The 21,704-nt window shown below is 47.3% G+C and overlaps 1 protein-coding gene across 1 annotated transcript in view; it reads right to left on the reverse strand.

Moving 5' to 3' along the window:
- Positions 1 to 21,704, reverse strand: part of ASRGL1 (asparaginase and isoaspartyl peptidase 1) — a 568,063-nt gene that overhangs the window by 251,868 nt on the left and 294,491 nt on the right. The window contains exon 6 of the mRNA XM_069606224.1: positions 12,023 to 12,141. Coding sequence (XP_069462325.1) covers positions 12,023 to 12,141 — 119 coding nt within the window. The remainder of the gene's footprint in view (positions 1 to 12,022; positions 12,142 to 21,704) is intronic.

Genomic DNA, 21,704 nt, shown 5'->3' on the forward strand with positions numbered 1-21,704 from the left:
GACCAGGATTGCAGTTCCTGTGAAAAACTCCTTACAGTCGTATGCACTATGGCCTAAATGACAGGCTCTATACGGTACCAGTGTAACGCTCAACTGATTCCCGCAGAGGCGCCGGTCTTGACTGGGTGAATGCCGTATCTTCAAAGGTGATGTGTAACACACGGTTGGCTCTTTGGGCTGGACCTCTGTGCACTGTATGTCTGACTCGAAGAGTAAGATGTCTGCAGATAGAAAATATGGGATTAATGAACTGGGGTTATTGGGTGCCTCTCTCTTCCTCCCTTTCTCTTCTCCTGTAGAACCCCAAAGGTTAACGCCCTCACCTTAGGTAAGTGAACGCCGAGCTCTCCATCTGCCTCGGGGCAGGGTGCCGTAACCAGTTTCTTCACTGGATAAGGGTGCAGGCCTCTTGACCTCAGAGGACTGCTGTCCGTCGTTAACTGCACGAACGGTAAGTTCTGGGCACTTCAAATGTCTTAAAAGTCTTTTGTAATGATATCTCTTGTTTTGCAGGGTTCCGACGATGGCGGATGGCGGGCTGATGAGAGTTGAGGATCGAACCCGCGTGAGGAATAGAAGCGCCTGGAAGCACGTAAGTAAGCGCTTGTAGCCTGCTTCACGATGCGCACTAACTGTCCCTTTTATCTTGCAGGTACAAGTTCGGAGCTTTAGAGAAGCTGAAGGGTGCTGGAATACCCACTGGATTCGGCGTGGGAAGGAGTAATGGCACGTGAGTAATAAAGTTGCCCAATGTCTTTAAACGCACCTTCTTTTGTCTTTCAGATGCGGGATGCAGCGCCGAAGGCCTCAGGAGCGTGCGAAGAGCTGGTAAGCGTTTGTCTTTCAGATGCCGGAATGCAGTGCGAAGACCTCCGGAGCATGCGAAGAGTAGGTAAGCCTTTGTCTTTCAGATGCCGGAATGCAGCGCGAGGCATTGGTGACAGCCGATGGACCAGGTAAGAGATGCGCTGCCACTGAAGACCGTAGTGCTAACCTGTTCTTTCTTTGTCTTTACAGGTGCTGCTGAAGACTGGATTCCAGGATGGTAAGCCTTTGTTCCCTTAGGCCCAGGATCAGAAGCAGAAGACACGATGAGCGTTCTGCTGCAGGGAATGCAGAATAACGCAAAGCAAGATTCATCCATCGGGTGTGGTTTAAATAGCCTCCTGTAGTGCTTAGGTGTCTCCTTCCACAGCCTCGCCTAGGTGAGAAAAGAGTTCCTGCTTTAAAGAAGAGTTCCAGTGTTCTGAACCTAGGGAGTGGCTCCTGCCCCACCCAACAGGAAAAGTAGTCCCAAACAGAAGAGGATCAGGGGCTCAACTGGCAGGTAAGTAAGCAGCATGGTCTGCTGCAGGTACGTCCACCCAAGCATTATGAGCCCAGCGCTTCCAGCGCTGGGACTGGGCATTTTTATGAGCCTGGTGCCACTGGCGCCAGGACAGGGTCCAAAAGGTCCCAATTGGGACTGGCTGGCACTCAGAACCGGGGTTATGGGTCTGCTTCCAAGGGAGTCGGGCAAGTCCTGATCTTTTGGAAGCAGAGATCATGACAGCACCCCCCCTCAAGGCCCCTCCCAAACCGGGCTTCTCCGGGGGTTTGGGCTTGTTTGGAAATGTTCGATGAAATCTTTTGATTAGACGAGGGGCGTGGACATATTCCGCAGGTTCCCAGGATCTTTCTTGGGGACTGTAGCCTTTCCAGTCAATCAGGTAAAATAGTTTAGATTTGGAGATCTTGGAATCCAGGATGCTTTTGACTTCAAACGAGTTCTCCATCAACTAGAATAGGTTTTGGAGATTTAGTTAGTCGGGTTTGAGGTTGCACGGGTTTTAATAGAGAGACGTGGAAGACCGGATGTATCTTCATGTGAGGGGGCAAGTCCAACTTGACCGCTACTGGATTTACTATGGTAGTGATGGAATAGGGACCAAGGTATCTTGGGTTGAATGTGCGTGGTCCTTTTAGAGGTAGATATTTGGTGGATAACCAGACTTGATCTCCTACTTGATATTGGGGGGCTTCCTTCCGATGTTGGTCTGCTCCTTTCTTGTATTGTTCTTTAGCCCTTTGAAGGTGAGAAACGGCTTCCTTAAAGGCTTGGGTGATTGTAGAATGCAGGTGGTCTACTGCTGGTGTTCCAAGATCTTGGAGTGGATCCAACTCCGAGGTTCGAGGGTGACTACCATATAAAAGAAAAAATGGGGTCTTCCCAGTTCCCGAGTGGACACAGTTATTGTAGGCATATTCGGCTATCCAAAGGATATCTTTCCAAGTTTTTTCAGTTTGTTGTAGCATGCAGCGCAAATACTGTTCCAGAGTTTGATTGGTCCTCTCGGTTTGTCCGTCGGTTTGAGGGTGGTGGCTGGAGGAAAGTCTCACATCAATTTGAGCCGACCGACAGCAACTTCGCCAAAAATGAGAAATAAATTGACTACCTCGATCCGAAATGAGAACTGAAGGAAAACCGTGCAGTCGGACGATGTTTTCGAGAAATTCTCGGGCCAGAGTTGCTGCTTTTGGTAAGCCTTTGAGTGGAATGAAATGCACCATCTTGGAGAATAGGTCCACGATTACTAGGATCGTATTGTATCCGGAGCATGAAGGTAGATCGGTGATGAAGTCCATAGAAAGCGTATGCCAAGGGCGAGGTGGGATGTCAATAGGGCGTAAGAGGCCGGCTGGTTTTTCCTTTTGACTCTTGTTTTGGGCACATACTCCACAGGACATTATAAAGTCTCTGATATCTTTTTTCCAAGACGGCCACCAGAAGTAGCGCTTGATCTTTTCCGAGGTCTTGGTCATACCGGGGTGTCCTTCCATTAAAGAATCGTGATAACAAGAGATTACCTTTTTCTGTAAATCTGTGCTGGGCAGATATAACCGTTCTTGGAAATATATTAGGTTGTCCTTCACCGTAAAGTCCTTTCCCTGCAGATGCCAATTCTGTATGTCTGCTGGAGTTACCAGTAGCCTGGCTTTATCCTTAACTTCCTCTATGGATTGTGTGGTGATTACACCTAGAATTCTTTGTTCGGGAATGATAGGTACAGGTTTAGGATTGATCAAATGTTCTTCCACTCCCATCCGAGAAAGGGCATCAGCTTTACCGTTTTTTGTACCAGGTCGATAGGTAATTATGAAGTCAAACTCGGCAAAGAATAGTGCCCAACGGAGTTGCCTAGAGGATTGAGCTTTTGCGGTTTTCAAATATTGCAGGTTTCGGTGATCTGTAATCACAGTAACGGTGTGTCGGGCCCCCAGAAGATAATGCCGCCAAGCCTTAAAGGCGGACTTGATAGCTAGAAGTTCCTTATCAGTAATAGTGTAATTGATTTCAGGAGGCGAGAATTTGCGGGACCAAAATGCCACGGGATGCAACTGATTGGTTACTGGGTCCTTTTGTGATAGAACTGCCCCCATGGCAAGGCTCGAAGCATCAGTTTCAACGATGTAGGGGAGTTCTGGGCGAGGATGTTTTAAGATCGGTGCAGAGATAAATCTAGTCTTCAAATTCTGGAAAGCTTGTTCCGCCTCGGTAGACCATTCAAAACGTTTGTTTTTCTGTAACAAAGCGGTGATGGGCTGGACTATTCGAGAGAATTCGGGGATAAACCTGCGGTAAAAGTTAGCGAAGCCTAACATGCTTTGAACACCTTTTACGGAGGATGGCGATGGCCATTTGAGAATTGCAGCAACCTTCTTTGAATCCATACGCACTCCGCTAGGTGATAATATGAATCCCAAGAATTCAACTTCAGTCACGTTGAAAACACATTTTTCCAACTTAGCGAAAAGTTTGTGTTGACGCAATCTCTCGAGGACCATTTTCACATGTTTCCGATGTTCAGTTTCCGATGAAGAAAAAATGAGGATGTCGTCAATGTAAACAACAACACACACATCTATGAGCTCTCTGAGGACATCGTTCATAAAATATTGAAAGGCGGCCGGGGCATTGCAAAGTCTGAAGGGCATGACCTGATATTCAAATAGCCCATACTTGGTGCGGAAGGCCGTCTTCCATTCATGGCCCTCTTTTACTCGTACCAAGTGGTAGGCTCCTCTAAGATCCAGCTTTGTATATATGCATGCTTTTCTGACTTGGTCCAGGAGTTCAGGGATCAAAGGTAACAGATATCTATTCTTAACGGTGATCTGGTTCAGGGTGCGATAATCTATACAAGTTCTAAGGTCCCCTTCTTTTTTTGGAAGGAAGAACAAAGCTGAGGAAGCAGGGGACTTGGAAGGACGAATAAACCCATTCGCTAGGTATTGATCCAGGTATTGTCGGAGGTGAAGATTCTCAGGCTCGGTGAGGGCATAAATTCTACTACAAGGAGGAGTAGATCCAGGTATCAGGTCTATCTGGCAGTCATAAGACCTATGAGGAGGTAGAGAGTTAGCCTGATCCTTCCGGAAAACATCTTGGAATTCTAGGTATTCAGGAGGTAACTGGGGAGCCTCCGAGGAAATTGCTGCCAGTGCAACACCAGGTCGAGGGTGACAAGTAGAGACACATTCTGGAAACTGAACCGTTCTTGCCCGCCAATCGATCTGAGGATTGTGCTTCTCTAACCAAGGAATTCCTAGAATAATCTGGAACTGAGGGGCCTTGATCACATCGAACACGATCTTCTCATGGTGTCCATCTTGACTTACTAGCGTCACTTCTTGGGTGGTATGCGTTAGTGGTCCGGAGGCTATCTCCGTACCATCTACCGTAGTAATGACGTCCTTTACAGCCTTTGGACAAAGAGTCAGATTCATCCTCAAAACCATTTCATGATCCACATAATTGCCGATGGCACCGCTGTCGACGTAAGCTTCAATCGCATGTAATCGATCCGGATGTTCAGGGCTAATGAGGACCATAGGTATCACGAAATGCGAGGTCACGGAACTGGTTTTAACGCTCGGCAAGAGGACCTCTATTCTTGTCGAGCGAGGTCGTTTCCCTGCTCAGCGTTTGTGACCCTGGTAACTGCAGCTCCTACTGCCTTCTTGGCTGGTTTCACCGGACAGTCTCGAAGAAAGTGCCCCGAGTTTCCGCAATAGAGGCATAATTGCAGCTGTTTTCTCCTTTCCCGCTCCTTTTGTGTTAGTGGTCCTTTTAGGCCCCCTATTTGCATGGGTTCCCCGGAGTCTACTCCTTTGGTAGGAGTTGGTGGTTTGGAAAATACTCTAGCATCAAACTTGGAACGATCGGCCTTCCTGTTCTGCAGTCTGTGGTCAATTTGAACGACTAAGTCAATATAGTGCGAAAAGTCTTGCGGGGGATTCACTACTTGGGCTAACACATCTTTGAGCTCTCCACGTAGACCTCTATAAAACAGCGTAATCCTTTTGTCCTCAGGCCATCGAGTTTCCACTATCAGTCTGTTGAAAGACGCAATATAAGCCAAAAGGTCTTGATTACCCTGTCGCAATGAAAGGAGCTCATTGTCCAAGGCCTGCCCCTGTGAATGTCTTGCAAACAGTTTTTCCATACTGAGCTGAAAAGCTTGAAAATCATGGAGAACCGGATCATCTTGATTAACTAGAGGGATCGACCAGTCTGCTGCATTGCCACTAAGGTACGAAAGCACGAAAGCTACCTTAGCTTGATCAGTTGGAAAGGCTGCTGGCCGGCATAAGAAGTGCAACCGGCACTGATTAATAAATACTGCAAACCTCTTTGGGTCACCAGAAAATCGTTCGGGCGGAGCCAGAGGTACATTGCCAGGTAGGTTGATCTGCACTGGGTTCGTAGAGGATGTTGAAGGAAGATTTGCCCCTGATGCGGGTAACGGAGTTTGTCCGGCTTGTGACTGTAGCAATTGTCTAGCGGGATTGTCTGTTCGCTCCTTGGAAATAATCAGTTCCCTTCTTAGAGCATTCGTTTCCTGACGGGCTGCATGCACTTCTGCTCTTAGTTCCCCAAGTAACTGGGCTAGCTGGTCGGTATCCGAGGTTTCCATAGCGCCTGGGTGGGAGTTTTGCGGTCGGCTTTGCGTTCTGTAACGCTCACCTGATTCCCGCAGAGGCGCCGGTCTTGACTGGGTGAATGCTGTATCTTCAAAGGTGATGTGTAACACACGGTTGGCTCTTTGGGCTGGACCTCTGTGCACTGTATGTCTGACTCGAAGAGTAAGATGTCTGCAGATAGAAAATATGGGATTAATGAACTGGGGTTATTGGGTGCCTCTCTCTTCCTCCCTTTCTCTTCTCCTGTAGAACCCCAAAGGTTAACGCCCTCACCTTAGGTAAGTGAACGCCGAGCTCTCCATCTGCCTCGGGGCAGGGTGCCGTAACCAGTTTCTTCACTGGATAAGGGTGCAGGCCTCTTGACCTCAGAGGACTGCTGTCCGTCGTTAACTGCACGAACGGTAAGTTCTGGGCACTTCAAATGTCTTAAAAGTCTTTTGTAATGATATCTCTTGTTTTGCAGGGTTCCGACGATGGCGGATGGCGGGCTGATGAGAGTTGAGGATCGAACCCGCGTGAGGAATAGAAGCGCCTGGAAGCACGTAAGTAAGCGCTTGTAGCCTGCTTCACGATGCGCACTAACTGTCCCTTTTATCTTGCAGGTACAAGTTCGGAGCTTTAGAGAAGCTGAAGGGTGCTGGAATACCCACTGGATTCGGCGTGGGAAGGAGTAATGGCACGTGAGTAATAAAGTTGCCCAATGTCTTTAAACGCACCTTCTTTTGTCTTTCAGATGCGCGATGCAGCGCCGAAGGCCTCTGGAGCGTGCGAAGAGCTGGTAAGCTTTTGTCTTTCAGATGCCGGAATGCAGCGCGAGGCGTTGGTGACAGCCGATGGACCAGGTAAGAGATGCGCTGCCACTGAAGACCGTAGTGCTAACCTGTTCTTTCTTTGTCTTTACAGGTGCTGCTGAAGACTGGATTCCAGGATGGTAAGCCTTTGTACCCTTAGGCCCAGGATCAGAAGCAGAAGACACGATGAGCGTTCTGCTGCAGAGAATGCAGAATAACGCAAAGCAAGATTCATCCATCGGGTGTGGTTTAAATAGCCTCCTGTAGTGCTTAGGTGTCTCCTTCCACAGCCTCGCCTAGGTGAGAAAAGAGTTCCTGCTTTCCAGAAGAGTTCCAGTGTTCTGAACCTAGGGAGTGGCTCCTGCCCCACCCAACAGGAAAAGTAGTCCCAAACAGAAGAGGATCAGGGGCTCAACTGGCAGGTAAGTAAGCAGCATGGTCTGCTGCAGGTAAGTCCACCCAAGCATTATGAGCCCAGCGCTTCCAGCGCTGGGACTGGGCATTTTTATGAGCCTGGTGCCACTGGCGCCAGGACAGGGTCCAAAAGGTCCCAATTGGGACTGGCTGGCACTCGGAACCGGGGTTATGGGTCTGCTTCCAAGGGAGTCGGGCAAGTCCTGATCTTTTGGAAGCAGAGATCATGACAACCAGTGACATTTGTATATCAAGAATGGGATAAAGAAACTCTTCAGATAGCATTATCTTATTGGAAATCAACATGTGCCTTTAAATCCAAATATGCAATGCAATGAGATGTGTATGATAAATAACGTACCCTAGAGAGAGAGAGAAAGGAAAACGCATACGTGGGCCCTGTGCAGTGTAAGGTCAAGAGGAGGCTGAGTACGCACCAGTGAGGAGACCTGCAAGTTTCGAACTCTCCTGCTTGAGCAGGCTTGGACGCCAAAGCACCGGCGTGAGAAAGCAACAGGGCAGAAGCCCGACAAGAGAGGCTGGAACACCAAAATCATGGTGCAGCCCTAGTAGGAGAAAGCAACCGGGCAGGAGCCAGACACGAGAGACTGGGACGCTGGAGAATATGTCGCAACACCAGTGCGAGAGACCAGCAAGACAGAAACCGAGAAGGTGGTGGTGGTGAGACAACAGAAAGCTTATGGTGGTGGGACGGTCCCAGAAACATTGCTGATACAATATGCATAGGGAATCCGAGAACTTCCGGCCCCTCACCATGTCGGAAAAAGGGACCACAAGGAGAAGCACGCAGACAAAGGCAAAGGCAATGTGACCACGCTCAGAAGCCAGAGAAGAGGTTGCAGAGGAACAAGCCTCCCCAGGACATTCCGCTTAATTTTATACAGTAACAGGGAACACAAGAACAACAGGAGATTGAAAAGGGTTATATCATACAAGCCACTAATCCCAGTAGAAATTATGAGAAACCATTCCTTGAAACAGGTGAAACTAAGTTGTTATGATACAAGAGAGAAAAATGGCATTGTGAGAAAAGATCATTAGGACCTAATTTGTTGCGATACAGGAGAGGGAAATAGCACTGAAAGAAGAGGTAGAAAAGGAGATATACCACTTAACCAAGTAAATAAGGAAGCAGAGCAAAACTAGCCAAACTGTAATTCACCCAGAGAGAAAGATTATCTGAATAATAGTATCCTCCAAGGATACACTGAAACCGACCATAGTGTGGAAAAGAACCCAGAAAAGGTGATAGAAGGAAAGAGTGCAAAAAGCAAATCAAAGAATTACAGAACTTAATCAAAGAAATCTTAAGAGACTACTTGAGACTTTCAGATCCCTAAACAAGTCTACACATTGGTACTAAAGTACCCTCAAGGAGAAGGGAGACATTCTCCAGATATAGGTTAATTTACATAATTTTAGGGTCAGTTAGAATAGTTTTGGACTACAGACTGTTTCCTTTGGACGTTCACGAATGACAGACAAGCTCTATAGTTGGAAATATACGCAGGGACCACCCATAGAGCTAGGGAAAGTTTGGCCTTATCCTTTAATTTAAGTTTGCAAATCATGTCCACAAAGTGCCTGTGTCCTCCTGACTCTCCACAACACCTATCCATTAGATCCATAATTATTTGATCTTGCATATGCCAGGCTCTCATTTATTGCACAACTCCTCCCATTCTAGTGCAATGTTTGCTGATGGCAGAGTCAAAACAGCCAAGCTGGGGAAAAAGACCAGGAGGTGAAAGAGAATCACGAGGTGACGAACAGAAGAACAAAGTGAAGGAAGTTGGTAGAGACCTTGGGATAAAAGAGGTGAATAGTTGTATAGTGGAAGGTGGAAGAAAAAGAGATGGAGAAGGAAAAGATAAGGTGCCGTCAACGAGAGGCTGAAGAGGACCAGGCCTGCTCTATACAGGATTAAAAGGGAGCTAAAAAGGGTACATGTGCAGGGCATCAAGTGGGCTACAAGAAAATTAGAGGATTTTAGTGGATGGTGAAAGAGATAAGTAATGAGGAGGTACAGGTGACTAAATGTTGAGAAAACAAGTCTGATTCCCTAGATCAGGAGAATGGGTAGGATAACCAATACAACCTACAGACATGCGCAATTGACCCAACCCCTTTGTTTCCCTTATCTTCCAACTTGTCTGCCTTTTTCCATAAGCCTATTTTTCCCTCAACACGGACACATGTGGCCTGAAGTGTCAAATAGCCTGCCAACCATCTTGGAATCTAGCACTGGTGTCACAGCTAGAGGAGAAATCCAGTGTTTTCACTGGCATAACTACAAGTGAGCATGTTTGTTCACCCTTAGCATCACTGAGCAAGATGACTGTATTTTTCGTGTTATGTTTATCCTCTGGTTCCACTCTGTGGTTCACATCTGGATTTGCACACCAGAGATTTGCTAAACACTGCCCTGCTTCATGCCTGGATCCTTGGTTGGGTTCTATAATCTCCTGGATTTTCCATGCAAAAGTTATACTCGCAATAACCCTTTGCCAGGGCAGATTTTCTTGGTGTTCCTTCCCCAAACAACTTTTCTGACACACAGAGTAATGGGAATTATTCCTCATCATCCATGACAAATATTTTGCCCTGGAAGATGTTGGGGAGTTTTCCTGACATTGGCATCTGTAAGAAACATAGGTGGACACCTTAGTGAACACTGGGAGAGCCAATTTACCAATCCGGTTGTTACACCTGTAGCTGATGGGTTCCCCAACCCTAGAATTCCCCATTTCTGCTCAACCGATGCCTCAAAGGTGTGTTTGTCACACACAATGTTTATTTCCTCTACTGCAAATTAGCATTGCAAATGGTGCCAAACTAGGTGGGAACCAGGGAGGCAGTGTTATAAGCAGCAACTGGCGAATGTGTCTCTAGAGTGCAACAGTGCAGACAAGGACCCTTTGCAGCCAAGCGCAGCCTGGGCATTGGGGAAAATGGCTTGCTTAATGATGGATGGGCATGCAGTATGTCTACAACTTGGTATAGGATTACATCTATGCGACATGCTGCAATAGGGAAAGGGAATGAAAGAGGCACTATGGGGAACACCCCATTGCGCATCTCCAGGGAGCACTTCACGTATAACAATGGTCCCCAGAGCCTCTGTAAACCCAAACGATACAGTGGTTGAGACTATTAAATCAGGTTAAGAGGGAGCGACAAGTGAATGAAGGTAATGCAGGAAACAGTCAGTCAGGGAGATTTTGTGGACAACACTGCTAGGCCACAATATGCAAAGATGCAATTTTCATTGGCCACATAGATGACCACATAGTATTTATGAAAGCACTCAAAACATGTCCCTTTCCCTCGTCCCCCTTGCATACTAACCTAATATGATCTACTCGCTCCAGCACGACAAACAAACCCCACTTCCACAATCCACCCACCAAAACCCACCCCATTGATAGGCCTCTTTACCTAATCAATTAATTTAATGCTGCTGTGACAAGAGCCAGACAATGGCTTTGAATGGAATCAGGCTCTCCTAACATAAGCTATTCTAGCCCCTCCTAGAGCTCACTACTGTTATTTGGAATTCAATGATTCTAGGCTTTCTCAACTTAATCTGTTTGAGCACCTTCCAGAGTCTAGTTATTTCTGAATTGCATGCAATGAGGCCCAACATAGGTTTGTCTAGCACCTCCAATGGGCCCACCACATACTGAAGGCTTCCGCAACCTCTCACTCCCAAGTACACACACCAGTATGAATTCAGCCTCTTGCTTCGGTTACTGTACCACGCCGGGCAGAAAAGTTCAGAAAGTCATAACTCATCCAGGCAGGGAAAATAGTCACTAAGGAGACGCAGGTGGCTGGGTCAACGAGGGGTGGGGTATTGAGTGGTTTTTCCATAGAGGACTAGGTAGGTATCCTCGAGGACAAGGGGCACTGACGACCAGTTCAGTATTTTTTCTACAGGCGATTATGCATCATCACCACCACGTTTGAATCCAATATATTCCATTTCTACCGCAATAACGATAAGGTACAAACAAGAAGACTTGGGCTGGTGGTAATGTCTTGTCTGACAATTGTGCATGTAATTTGCAGGTGGACTGCGTGTTAGCCATGAATGCATGTGTTTGTTATAAAGTATAGCAGAACCCTCAATTGTAGGCAGTTGCTCTAGGGATTGATAGACTACTACAATTCCATTGCCCCCTCTAGCACAGCAACCCATCGAACACAGCTCAGTCCCATGAAAAATCTGGACCAGCGGTCACATAGTCACTAACATAGTGATCTTCCTATGTCTTTGAAATATGCGCTGCATAATTGAAAATGCTTCAATCTAGTCATCTCTGCTTATCACTGAATGGCAATTATGGTATGCACGCATTGTATTGCTCCTTTTCCTTACATGTTTGCAGAGACTACGGAATTTCGAAGGACAGTGATCCAATGCAGCGCTTTAAAACCATAATAATGGCAGTAGGTGCTATACAAATATCAAATAACATAACATTGTTATAACACAGATAAATGTTATGCTATGCACCTAGAAGCCCCACAGGGGTTGGTAAGCTACACAAGAGCAGTTAGTCTGTCAGATCTGAAAAGGGATTGTGGTTTCCAAACACAAGGGCTAAGGAGAAACATTGTAAGATTATTTTGGTTATGCACAGACGACTAACAAATGAGATTTGTCCACCACTGTGAATGTTTCAACTGTTCAGAAGCTTTAAATATGGACAGTCTGACACTATTTCGTTCCACAAGGCGAACAGTCTATTCAAATTACGCATTTTGACAAATTACTGTATCAGATCCTTTATTTTATTGCAAAGAAAGTTTTTCATGTTGGCTCCTACCTATGCATGGGGTATCACCAACACGTCCAACCATTTTGTTCGTCATTCCTCCTGTAGAGGTTGCACAAGCAACGTTTCCTGAATTGTCAATGGCAACAGCACCGACTGTGCCACGGTCTCTGGCCAAAACACAAAAAAAAGTATCATTTGCTGGTCCTTGAGAAGGGCCTTCTTGTTGTGCAAATTCTGAAAAGAAACCATGTTTCACATTACAGTATAAACAATAATAAACCTGTTCATATGTTTTCATTTTAAATAGATTTTATTCAATAGCTATCGTAAGCGGTCCGGAACAAATTGTAAAACACGGTTTTATGATTGCATTCTATGGCATTCTGATCTGGAAAGGGTTTACGTGGCAAACCATGCAACTGGTCCTTCTCAGGGCCTTTGAGCCCAGGCACAGTCTTGTGAAGCTCTAAATCCTCCTTGTTTGATGCAGCTTTATTAATGTAATGTCTTTTGGGGGTTTTGCAACAGACTACAGTGCCTCAAAGCGCGTAGGAAGCTAATCTGAGGCAGCATGTTAGCACTGTGTATAACTCAAAGCAAAGAAGACAAGCGAAATGAGAGGAAAAGAGAACAAGAGAGCGAGAGCATGTATGTATGTATGTGTGTGTGTTTGTATTTCTGCTGAGTTGTATCATTATTTGTTTCAGATGCTTAGCTATGGCATGTTTTGCTACTTGTCTGCATTATGCCATTTTGTTTATGCTCTAACCTAACTCTAAATGCTACGCTCGTGAAGATTGGTATGCTACAGTATGTTACGTTTTTATACTCCATGACTGTAGGATCATGTGTAATGTTTTGTTCTCAAAGCTAAATGCATGTTAACTGGAATCTACAAGAGTGTTGCTTGTTTTTCACTTGCATTGTTTCTTTTTTTTAGTTAAAAAAAAGAATTTATTGTTTTTTCTGAACAATACACAGCGGTCAATCACGTCAACCTTCTACCATGGCAATACCGCATGGCTTAATGTGTAGAAACACACAAACACCCACCCTCTCCCTCCCCCCGGGCCTTAACATAATGGTCCTGTTTCAGCAAAAGGTCTGGTAATCTGGTATCCTTACAAACTATCACATCTGAGTCTAGTCATTGCCTGAGATCACACTAAACATTGCTACAGTTAAGGTTATCCATTGCATGATGTCTTGCCCCAGTTCCTGTTTTTGCTACCTCATTGCCTTCTCCCACACTCCCGTTTCGGCAGTAGACCATTTTCCTAAGTCTTCCCACCATTTGTTCACACTTGGGGCCAGATTGGCTTTCCACATCATGGCAACACTCTTCTTAGCCAATACATGTATAAGGTCCTTGATCTTCCCCCTTGCCTTTTGCTTTGCACCTCTTTTGAACTGCCATAATATGCATGCACCCGGTGACTGCACGTCTAGATCAGTGCCTCCCGCTGCCAACCTGGTAGCCACGTTATTCCAAAAACCCTGTATAACGGCACATTCCCAAAACATGTGTGTCATGCATGCATTTTCCACATTACATTTGGGACACTTATGGACCCCTGCTCCTTTGAATTTGGCTATCGCTTCACGTGTGAGGTATGCCCTTTGGGTTATATAAAATTGGAGCATCTAAAGCCAAGCGTTTCTCGAAACCTTATTGTGGTATATGATGATTTTACCCACTCCTTATCCTCAAAGGCCCTCCCCAACTCCCTCTGCCACCCCGCCTTGCAGCTCATTTTGTCTTTTGAGGTGACCTCGATTAGGATCCCATACAGCCTAGAAATGGCATGGCCACCCTCCGAGACGGTTAGCATAGTCTCCATGTTTTCGTTAGTTATTTGAGCTCCATCCATTTCTTAATTGTTTTAAGGATAATCATGTGCATTGGAAATTGTCGGCTGTGTATGCCCGTGGATGCCTGTAGTTCCGAGAAAGATATCTGGGTATCTCCCTCCCACAGGTCCCCTATTGTCGCTATTCCCCGGGGTTCACAATGTGATCGGACTCCCTCCAGCAGTCCCCTCTTGTCAGCCATTACTGCCGCCAATGACGTCTGTGGAGAGATCGGGTCCATGATTCCCATGACTCTGCAGGCACTATGCCAAATCTTGATGCCCAGGTTCACGAACACAGGGTGCTACCTGGAGTCCTGCTCAAGCACCCATACCAGGTCCTTCAAGTGCTGCCCGCTCAGCACGGGCTGCAGGAGGGTGGTGTCAACTGTGAGCTTGTCTGCCATCCAATTGACCACATATTATAACTGAGCCGCTAAGTAATATAGCTCAAAGTTGGGTAACCAAATTTCTCCAATCTCATAGGGTCTCTGTAGCATGTGTAGCGCCATCCTGCGCCTTTCACCCTGCCACAATAAACTCCTACTGTCTATCTAGTTCGAGGAAGAATTTCCTGGGAATGTCATACAGGACATTCCCGAAGCAGTGCATTAGTCTTGGAGGGCAACTATTTTCAGAAGGCCAGTCTTACCCATCATTGAGTGGGGTAGCTTGCTCCAAAAAAGCATGGACCTTCTCATCCCTTCTTTAGCACGGATGGTGTTCAGGTCGTGCTCCTGCTTGCGGTCCTGATGTATCTCCAAGCCTAGGTATCTGAAGTGTGACTCGCTCCACAGCAAGTAAAGTGTGGGCAGGCCTGCCCTCCCCGCCCTGGTCATCTGAGCTAGGGGGAATAAGGTGGACTTGGTCTTGTTAATCCTTATCCCAGTTAATGTACCAAAATTGTCCAGAACCTCCATGACATATTCTTGGTTACCCCCCGGGTCTTTGAAGTAGATCAACATATTGTCTGCGTACATGGACACTATGTGTACAGCTCAGTTTATTTCAATTCATATCTTTATATTCCTGCCTGAGGTATGCTGCAACTGGTTCTACTGCAATGAAGTACAACATTGGGTAAAGTGGGCATCCTTGCCTGGTACCCCGCTGGAGCACCCATCTCTCAGATTAGATTGTTCCAGTCTTGACCCTAGCCATTGGTTCGGTATATATCAATCTCACCCACTTCATATAATTAAGGTCAAACCCCATTTTCGCCATTGTGGCATATAACCAGTCCCAGTGGACAGCATCGAAGGCCTATGTCGCATCTAGTGACGCCACATCATAGTCCTCTTGTCTGTCCCTGGTACTGTATATAACATGATGTAGCCGTCTTAAATTCCGGGATATGTTCTTGGCGGGGACATAACCTGTCTGGTCTGGGTGTATTAGTATATGTATCACCTTTCTCAACCTACCTGCTAACAATGCTGTGAGGATCTTACTGTCCTGGTTTAGTAGCGACAGGGGTCTATAAGATCCGCAATCAATGACGCTTTTGTGTGGCTTAAGGAGTGGAATTATTGGAGCCTCCCTCATGCTATTAGGGAGGACACCAGCCTCAAAGGCTTTATTATATACCCTGGCTAGGAGTGGTGCCAGGATTTCTGCATATTCTTTATAATATTCGCCTGGCAAACCATCCGTACCTGGTGATTTACCCGTAGGTAGCGATCTTATTGTTGCTAGCACCTCATCTGCCGTAATGGGTTTCTCAAGGCCCCCTCTCTGTGCCTCATCCAAGTTTGGATTAAGTCTAATGTGTCTAATGGCCTCATTGTTGCCCTCGTGTGTGTCTGTATACAATCACTTATAGTATTCTTGAAAAGTCATATTCACTACAGCTTGTATGTGTTCCTTCTTGCCGCCCTCTGTTTGTATGGAGTATATTGGGACCCTCCTATCAGTACTCTTGTATAACCAGGCGAGCATTCTGCCATGTTTGTCCGCTAGCACATGGGCTCTCCCCACATACTTAGCATAGCTGAACTTGCCCAACCTATCCCAGTGTGCCAAGCACGCCTGTCTGAGTCCCATCTCTTCCTCCAGACGCTCACCCCCTCTACTACTACTGCTCTCAAGTTCGGCTATTTCGTTTTCTGTCCTTTCGAGGTCAGAAATAATGGATTTCCTCACTCCCCCCGCCATGGCTATCATATACCCCCTAATTACCACCTTATATGCTTCGCAGACTGTACCTGTTTGAGCAACACTCCCCTTGTTGGTCTCAAACTCAGTCGTGCGCTGCCTGACGTGTTATCAAAGTGCGGTGTCCAGCAGTGCTTCGCTCATGAGTCTCCAATTGGGTATCGAGAGTCTTGTGGGCGCTATCACCCAGTCGAGCCAGAGTGGTGCACGGTCTGAGAGAATTCGGGGTAAATGTGCAGTCTCCACAAATTCGGGTACGTGTTCAGTGGAGACGGACAAATAGTCTAACCTGGTGTAAACTCTGTGTGTGGCCGAGTAATGAGAATATTCTCTACAGTCTACTTGCAAGGACCTCCACACATCCACCAGTTAAAATTGCAACCGGAGTCTGTTCAGGGTTTGGCTCTGGGGGCAGGCATTTTGAATTTGTTGTCCAATATATCAATTGTGGGGTTCAGCTTGAAATTAAAATCACCTCCCCATATCACAATCCTGTCCCTATACGGGGCCAGTCTTGCATACAGGGATTTGAAGAATTTGTGGCGTCATGGTTAGGCGCATAAGTGTTCACTATTTTCACTGTCCTGTTTTCCAGCAGCGCTTGAAGGAGGGCGCTATCCATGTCAGGACACCCCTAGTATATCTGGAGTAATTAGAGCCCATCACCCCTCTCCCCATTTACCTGCCAACTTTGACAATTTCTGCTCATTTAAGTGTGTCTCTTGTAGCAAATCTATACCAATCCTATGTCTTCTCAAGTATGCGATTACTCTCTGCCTTTTAATATGGTTATTGAGGCCCCTCACGCTCCAGGTTATAACTTTTAGTTCCCCAACCATTTTGTCTGACGACTCCAGTTCAATAAACGCCATGTACCTTACTGATATAAGCCCTGGCAATATGACCAATGTACCTCTGTTTTTGCCAGGTCCCCTCCTCTTCCCCTTAATGCCCCCAACTCCCCCCTCCCACAAAACAACTTCCCAGAACTCAAACCGTCCAGTCATGCTTTGCATGTTAGATTTAGCCCACTTCCGCTCCTCGAACTCTTGCCAGCCGGCAAAGATCCTGGTGCCCAACGGATGGGTACGAACACACACCCTCAAATACTGCAGTAGGGTAGTAGCTGGCCCACCTCAGGTGAGCCCTGCAACAAGATGTCCAAGAGTGAGCCAAGGTGCTCCTATGGTAAGCAGCTGTAGTGTTGCTGCTGCTTCGTCACATTCGTGGAAGGGCATTTTTCTTGTTGCGGCATTCCTGGTCTGGCACCGCTATCTGCACGCTGTCCATCCAGTCATGAGCTTCCATCAGTGATTCAAAGAACAAGCCTTTTCCGTTGTGCAGAACTTTGAGTCTCGCTGGGTAATTCAGCATGTATTTGTACCCAGCCTTACACAGCCTCTCCTTCGCCGTGATAAATTGTGCTCGCCTTTTCTGTGTTTGAAACGTGTAGTCCGGGAAGAACGTGACCTTGGATGAGGCCCGTTGCACATTGCCACCATTCTGGGAGAATGCCAGTATTCTCTCCCTATCCTTATAGTTGATAACCGTTGCTATGAAGGGTCTGGGCGGGGCACCCAGCGGCATTTCCTAGCAAGGGAGCGGTGCGCCCTCTCAATGGTGAAGCCCTGGGTCAGATTCTCTGCTCCCACTTCCTGAAACAGTAAGTTATCGATATAGTTGGTTGGGTCCGATATTTCCATCCCTACAGCAAGTCAACAATCATAATGTTGTTGCGTATCGCTTTTCCCTCAGCGTCTTCTACCCTTTCCTTTAGTAGTTTAACTTTCTGCCGAGGCACATTTACATCTGCTGCCATTTGTACTTTCTCCACTCTGTTTTCCTTGACCTGTGTTTCCAATCTACTGGTACGTTCGGCAAGGCCACACAGATCCTGCCTTAATAATCCCATATCCACTCTCACTTCTTCAATTTTAGTTTCCAATGTCGCTTGCAGGGTTGCAATGGCGTTCAATATCTGCTGGTTTCCTTGGCTAGTTGTGTCTGCTTGTTCTGCCGCCTCGTCTGTGGCACCAATGCCCTCCTTCGCTTTCATTGATCCGTCATGGCTTGTGGCATACGTCTCCATAGTGATTTGCTTGCCTTTCCCTTTGCTATGTTTGACCGCCATTCCTTTGGGTCAAGTTGAGTATCGCTGTTCTCACCGCACTTGTCCCCAGAACCTCTCTTTGTAGCAGGGTGAAGGGTTTGACTGTTGAGGCAGTGCCTGCCTTCCTATGTGACTATTTCCTGTGTTTTGCTGTACTGCTGTGTCCGAGATTTATTGCTTCTCCGCTTTCAGTCTCTACGGGTAGCGCTAGATGCTATGAAGCTTATTTTAGTGATGACCCCCTCTGTCTGTGGCACCAGATCTGCGCCTCTTTCGCCAGTTCTTTTTTAAGTATATCCTCCACAGGGTGACCAAGCCTGTGCTCACCCCCTTGAGTGCTTTCCAGTCTATCTAGAGCCAGGGGATCCTTCCCGCTGCACCTAGGCTGCGCAATGTGTTCACCCTCTTCAGGCCCAGAGGTTAGCTTGCTCCCTGCTCACTGTCTGGCGCCCCACAAAGTGTGAGATCCGCTTGATCGCAGTGTCCGTGTATCCAAGTGAGTGTCCCCCTCACTCAGGGCACCCTGGCTAGTCACAGGCACCACTGTACACTGTACTGTTCGGGCTTCCACCCCTACCGCATGGTTTATTGGTATTGCGCAGAGGTTGTGTCACTCCCTCCGCGCTGCCGTGTGGGTGACCCCAGCCTCCTAATTGGCTGGTACCCTTGCCTTGTCCTGGTGTGGTGGTGCGTGTCCTGTGCATGGGGCTCCGACCCTCTGCCCCTCAATAGATCCATCTACCTCGCTCCGCAAACCGGGGGCTCAGAGGGATATAACGCCCTGTCCAAGCTCCAAGATCCCTCCACGTACTGCCTCTCACACCCGGGGGTGTGGACCGGACAACAGGAGAATCAGCTGTTCCCCCTACTCCTTGTTGCTATCGCCAGCATGAGCAGCTCAGCAGCACAGTGTCCGTCGATCGGGGATGGGCTGCGCTCCACTGCCTCCCTCCTTGGAACCTCTTATTGTCTTCTGGTCCCCCACAGCCCTGGATCTTACCGGAAATCCAAGTACGGCGGGCACAGTATATGCCGCAGAATGTAGTCCTCTCCTCCTCTTTCTTCTTTCCTGCAATCCGCTGCCAGACTCGCTGTATCGCTCCTCACCAGGGGTACGCGCGTCTCCACACCTCTGACTGGGGCCGTTCTTGCCTCTTCTCCCACACATCAACTTTCCGCCTCTTCAGATACAGTTGAAGATGGTATTGCGTCCTTGCTCTGCCTACCTCGAGTCAGGCAGGGGTGGACGCCACGCTGTGTTATTTGTTTGTCCTCCCCAATTCTGAAGCTCAGGCAGTTCTGCCCGCCACAGAGGTGTCCGCCGTACCCATCTCCCAAAGTGCTGCTTGGAATCTCTCCGGCACTTTCACTGCTGGGCCTGATGTTCCGACGTCCTTTTATCTGCGATTTTCTAGTTTTCGGTACAGTACAGTGACACTTCAGCTGATCAATTCTCAGATCCAACGGAGCTCTTCCCAGGCACGTTTGCTTACATGGACGCCGGCCACACCCCCCTCTTCACTTGCATTGTATGTATGTATTCACACCTTTTTTTCTGGCTGGGGGACATGATACATTTATTTCATACTAACCGGTTAGGTTATGTTGTGTCTAGTTATATCATGTAGCGTTTCATTATGTTGATTAGCTTCAAATGTCTAATGTTCAAGCACCTTGAATTTGCCACAAGGCAGCAGGGTAGCACCCCATACAAACATGCAAATAAAAAAACAAGCATTGGCAATGTCAAAAGTTTGGGCTTGTGTAGGCTTGGGAAAGGCACTTGCCAGGCACAGCCATAGTGGTATTAGCTTGCCATTGATAGTAGCAGGTGCAAAATGGTAAGAATGTAACCTTGGTATCTAATATCAATGCTTGGCAAATGCCTAATACTTATACACAAACCGAAACTGTTTGCTTTGCCAATACTTGTTTTTAACAGCATGTCGGCAAAGGACAGGCAGAGGGCTTATAAAATCGAGTGGCTGAAGTCAGACCTGGTTGACATTTCTATTACACCAGTAGCATGTTTACAACTCCAATTAAGCCATTAACTCTCAGCAGACTGATTTGAGAAAACACTGGCAGGCACTCGAGTGCAACGTTTGATGGCAAGGCTCCCATCAGGAGGTGTTTTGGGCAGGGAAGGGTAGGAACTGGGTGGGAATAGCCATAGGGATTAGCATGGCCATGAGCAGTCAATGGGTGGGCAAGGAACCAAACACCTACACGCGGTGTGCCCCATCTCATATGCCATTTCCCCCTATCTATACTCTAATGCAATACTTTTGTGTCCCAAGCGACACTAAATAGCCCAACCAAAAAACAAAAAACAAGAACTGAAGGGAGACCTGGAAATGTAATCTGATAACAAGACTCAAAACCACTGCTTTCACCCAAGATTTTCATGCTATCCTCCAGGACACAGTAACTGCAGCCAAGGTTGAGAAGGCTATTCTAAGGCTGGAATATGCAGATTAACCCCCATAAGCATCCAGCCTCAGTATAGGAGCATTCCCTGCCTCACTGCTATGACTATTCCCATAAAGGTCCTGGGACTCATGAACCTCGAGGAAGCCCATTCCGGGTCCCTACTGTCCTAACTCAGGTTGGAACTGTCGTGGACCATGGCAAACCCCCAGATGGCAGGGGCCACTTTACATACAGCTTCAGGTGAGATACAGCCAACAGCTGTATGTGGAGGTTGAGTGGGACTGATCAGTGGTGCCAGGGTCTGAGGGGTATGGCCTGATTGGGTCTCTGGTGTGGAGGCACACACTGCTCCACGGCTGTGGGCTGGTGCAGCAGTGGTAGTGCTGCGGCCTGTCTCTCCCCTTGCACAGTGCTCTCTACTAGTGCCCTTTACAACCATGACCGAGGTTCAAGTAAGAAGAGCAGCCTTATGGATTAGTTCACCAACACTTGTTCTACAGACCCTCCACCACTGTTGCCGACATCGACGGCTAGGTCTGATGAAAACACTGGGCAACATCCTCTCGACCCGATAGTGGAGGTCATGCAGAGCGGATTTGCCTCAGTGAACTACCGGCCAATATTGCCTCGCTGCGGGCCAAGCTTGAGAAGGAGAGTGGTCGGATTACCCACCCTGAGATTGGAAGTGACACAGAGCACAGGATGACTGCTGTGGATATGGTGGCTCTCAAGAAAGAGCCAGCACTAAAATGCGATGATCTCGAATCTCGCTGCAGAAAAAAACATACGTATAGTGAGGATCCCAGAGACACCGGTCAAAGGATCAATGGAGGTGTATGTAGCACACATCCCCAATGTGCCACAATTCTTTTCCCAGTTCATGAGCCCTGCAGTCTCTTCCCAAACCTGGGGCCCAGCCGACTACCATCATAGTGCGCCTGCTCAGCTACAGGGACCAAGATTTAACCCTGAAGCTATCCAGGGAACGAGGTAAGCAAAAATATGAAGCCAAAAGGATATTCCTACATTGTTCAACAAGATCAAGCAGCTTCCTGGAAAAGAGAGGTGCCACATGAAATGTTATTTCCATCCAAGCTCAGACTTCAGTTCAAGGACTGTGCACATTTTTCACATTGTCTGGGGAGGCCAACATATATGGAGTTTAATATAGCTTTGGAGTCCC

The sequence above is a fragment of the Ambystoma mexicanum genome, chromosome 4p (assembly GCF_040938575.1).
Source record: "Ambystoma mexicanum isolate Mex_15411 chromosome 4p, UKY_AmexF1_1, whole genome shotgun sequence".
In the NCBI taxonomy this organism is placed as follows: Eukaryota; Metazoa; Chordata; class Amphibia; order Caudata; family Ambystomatidae; genus Ambystoma; species Ambystoma mexicanum.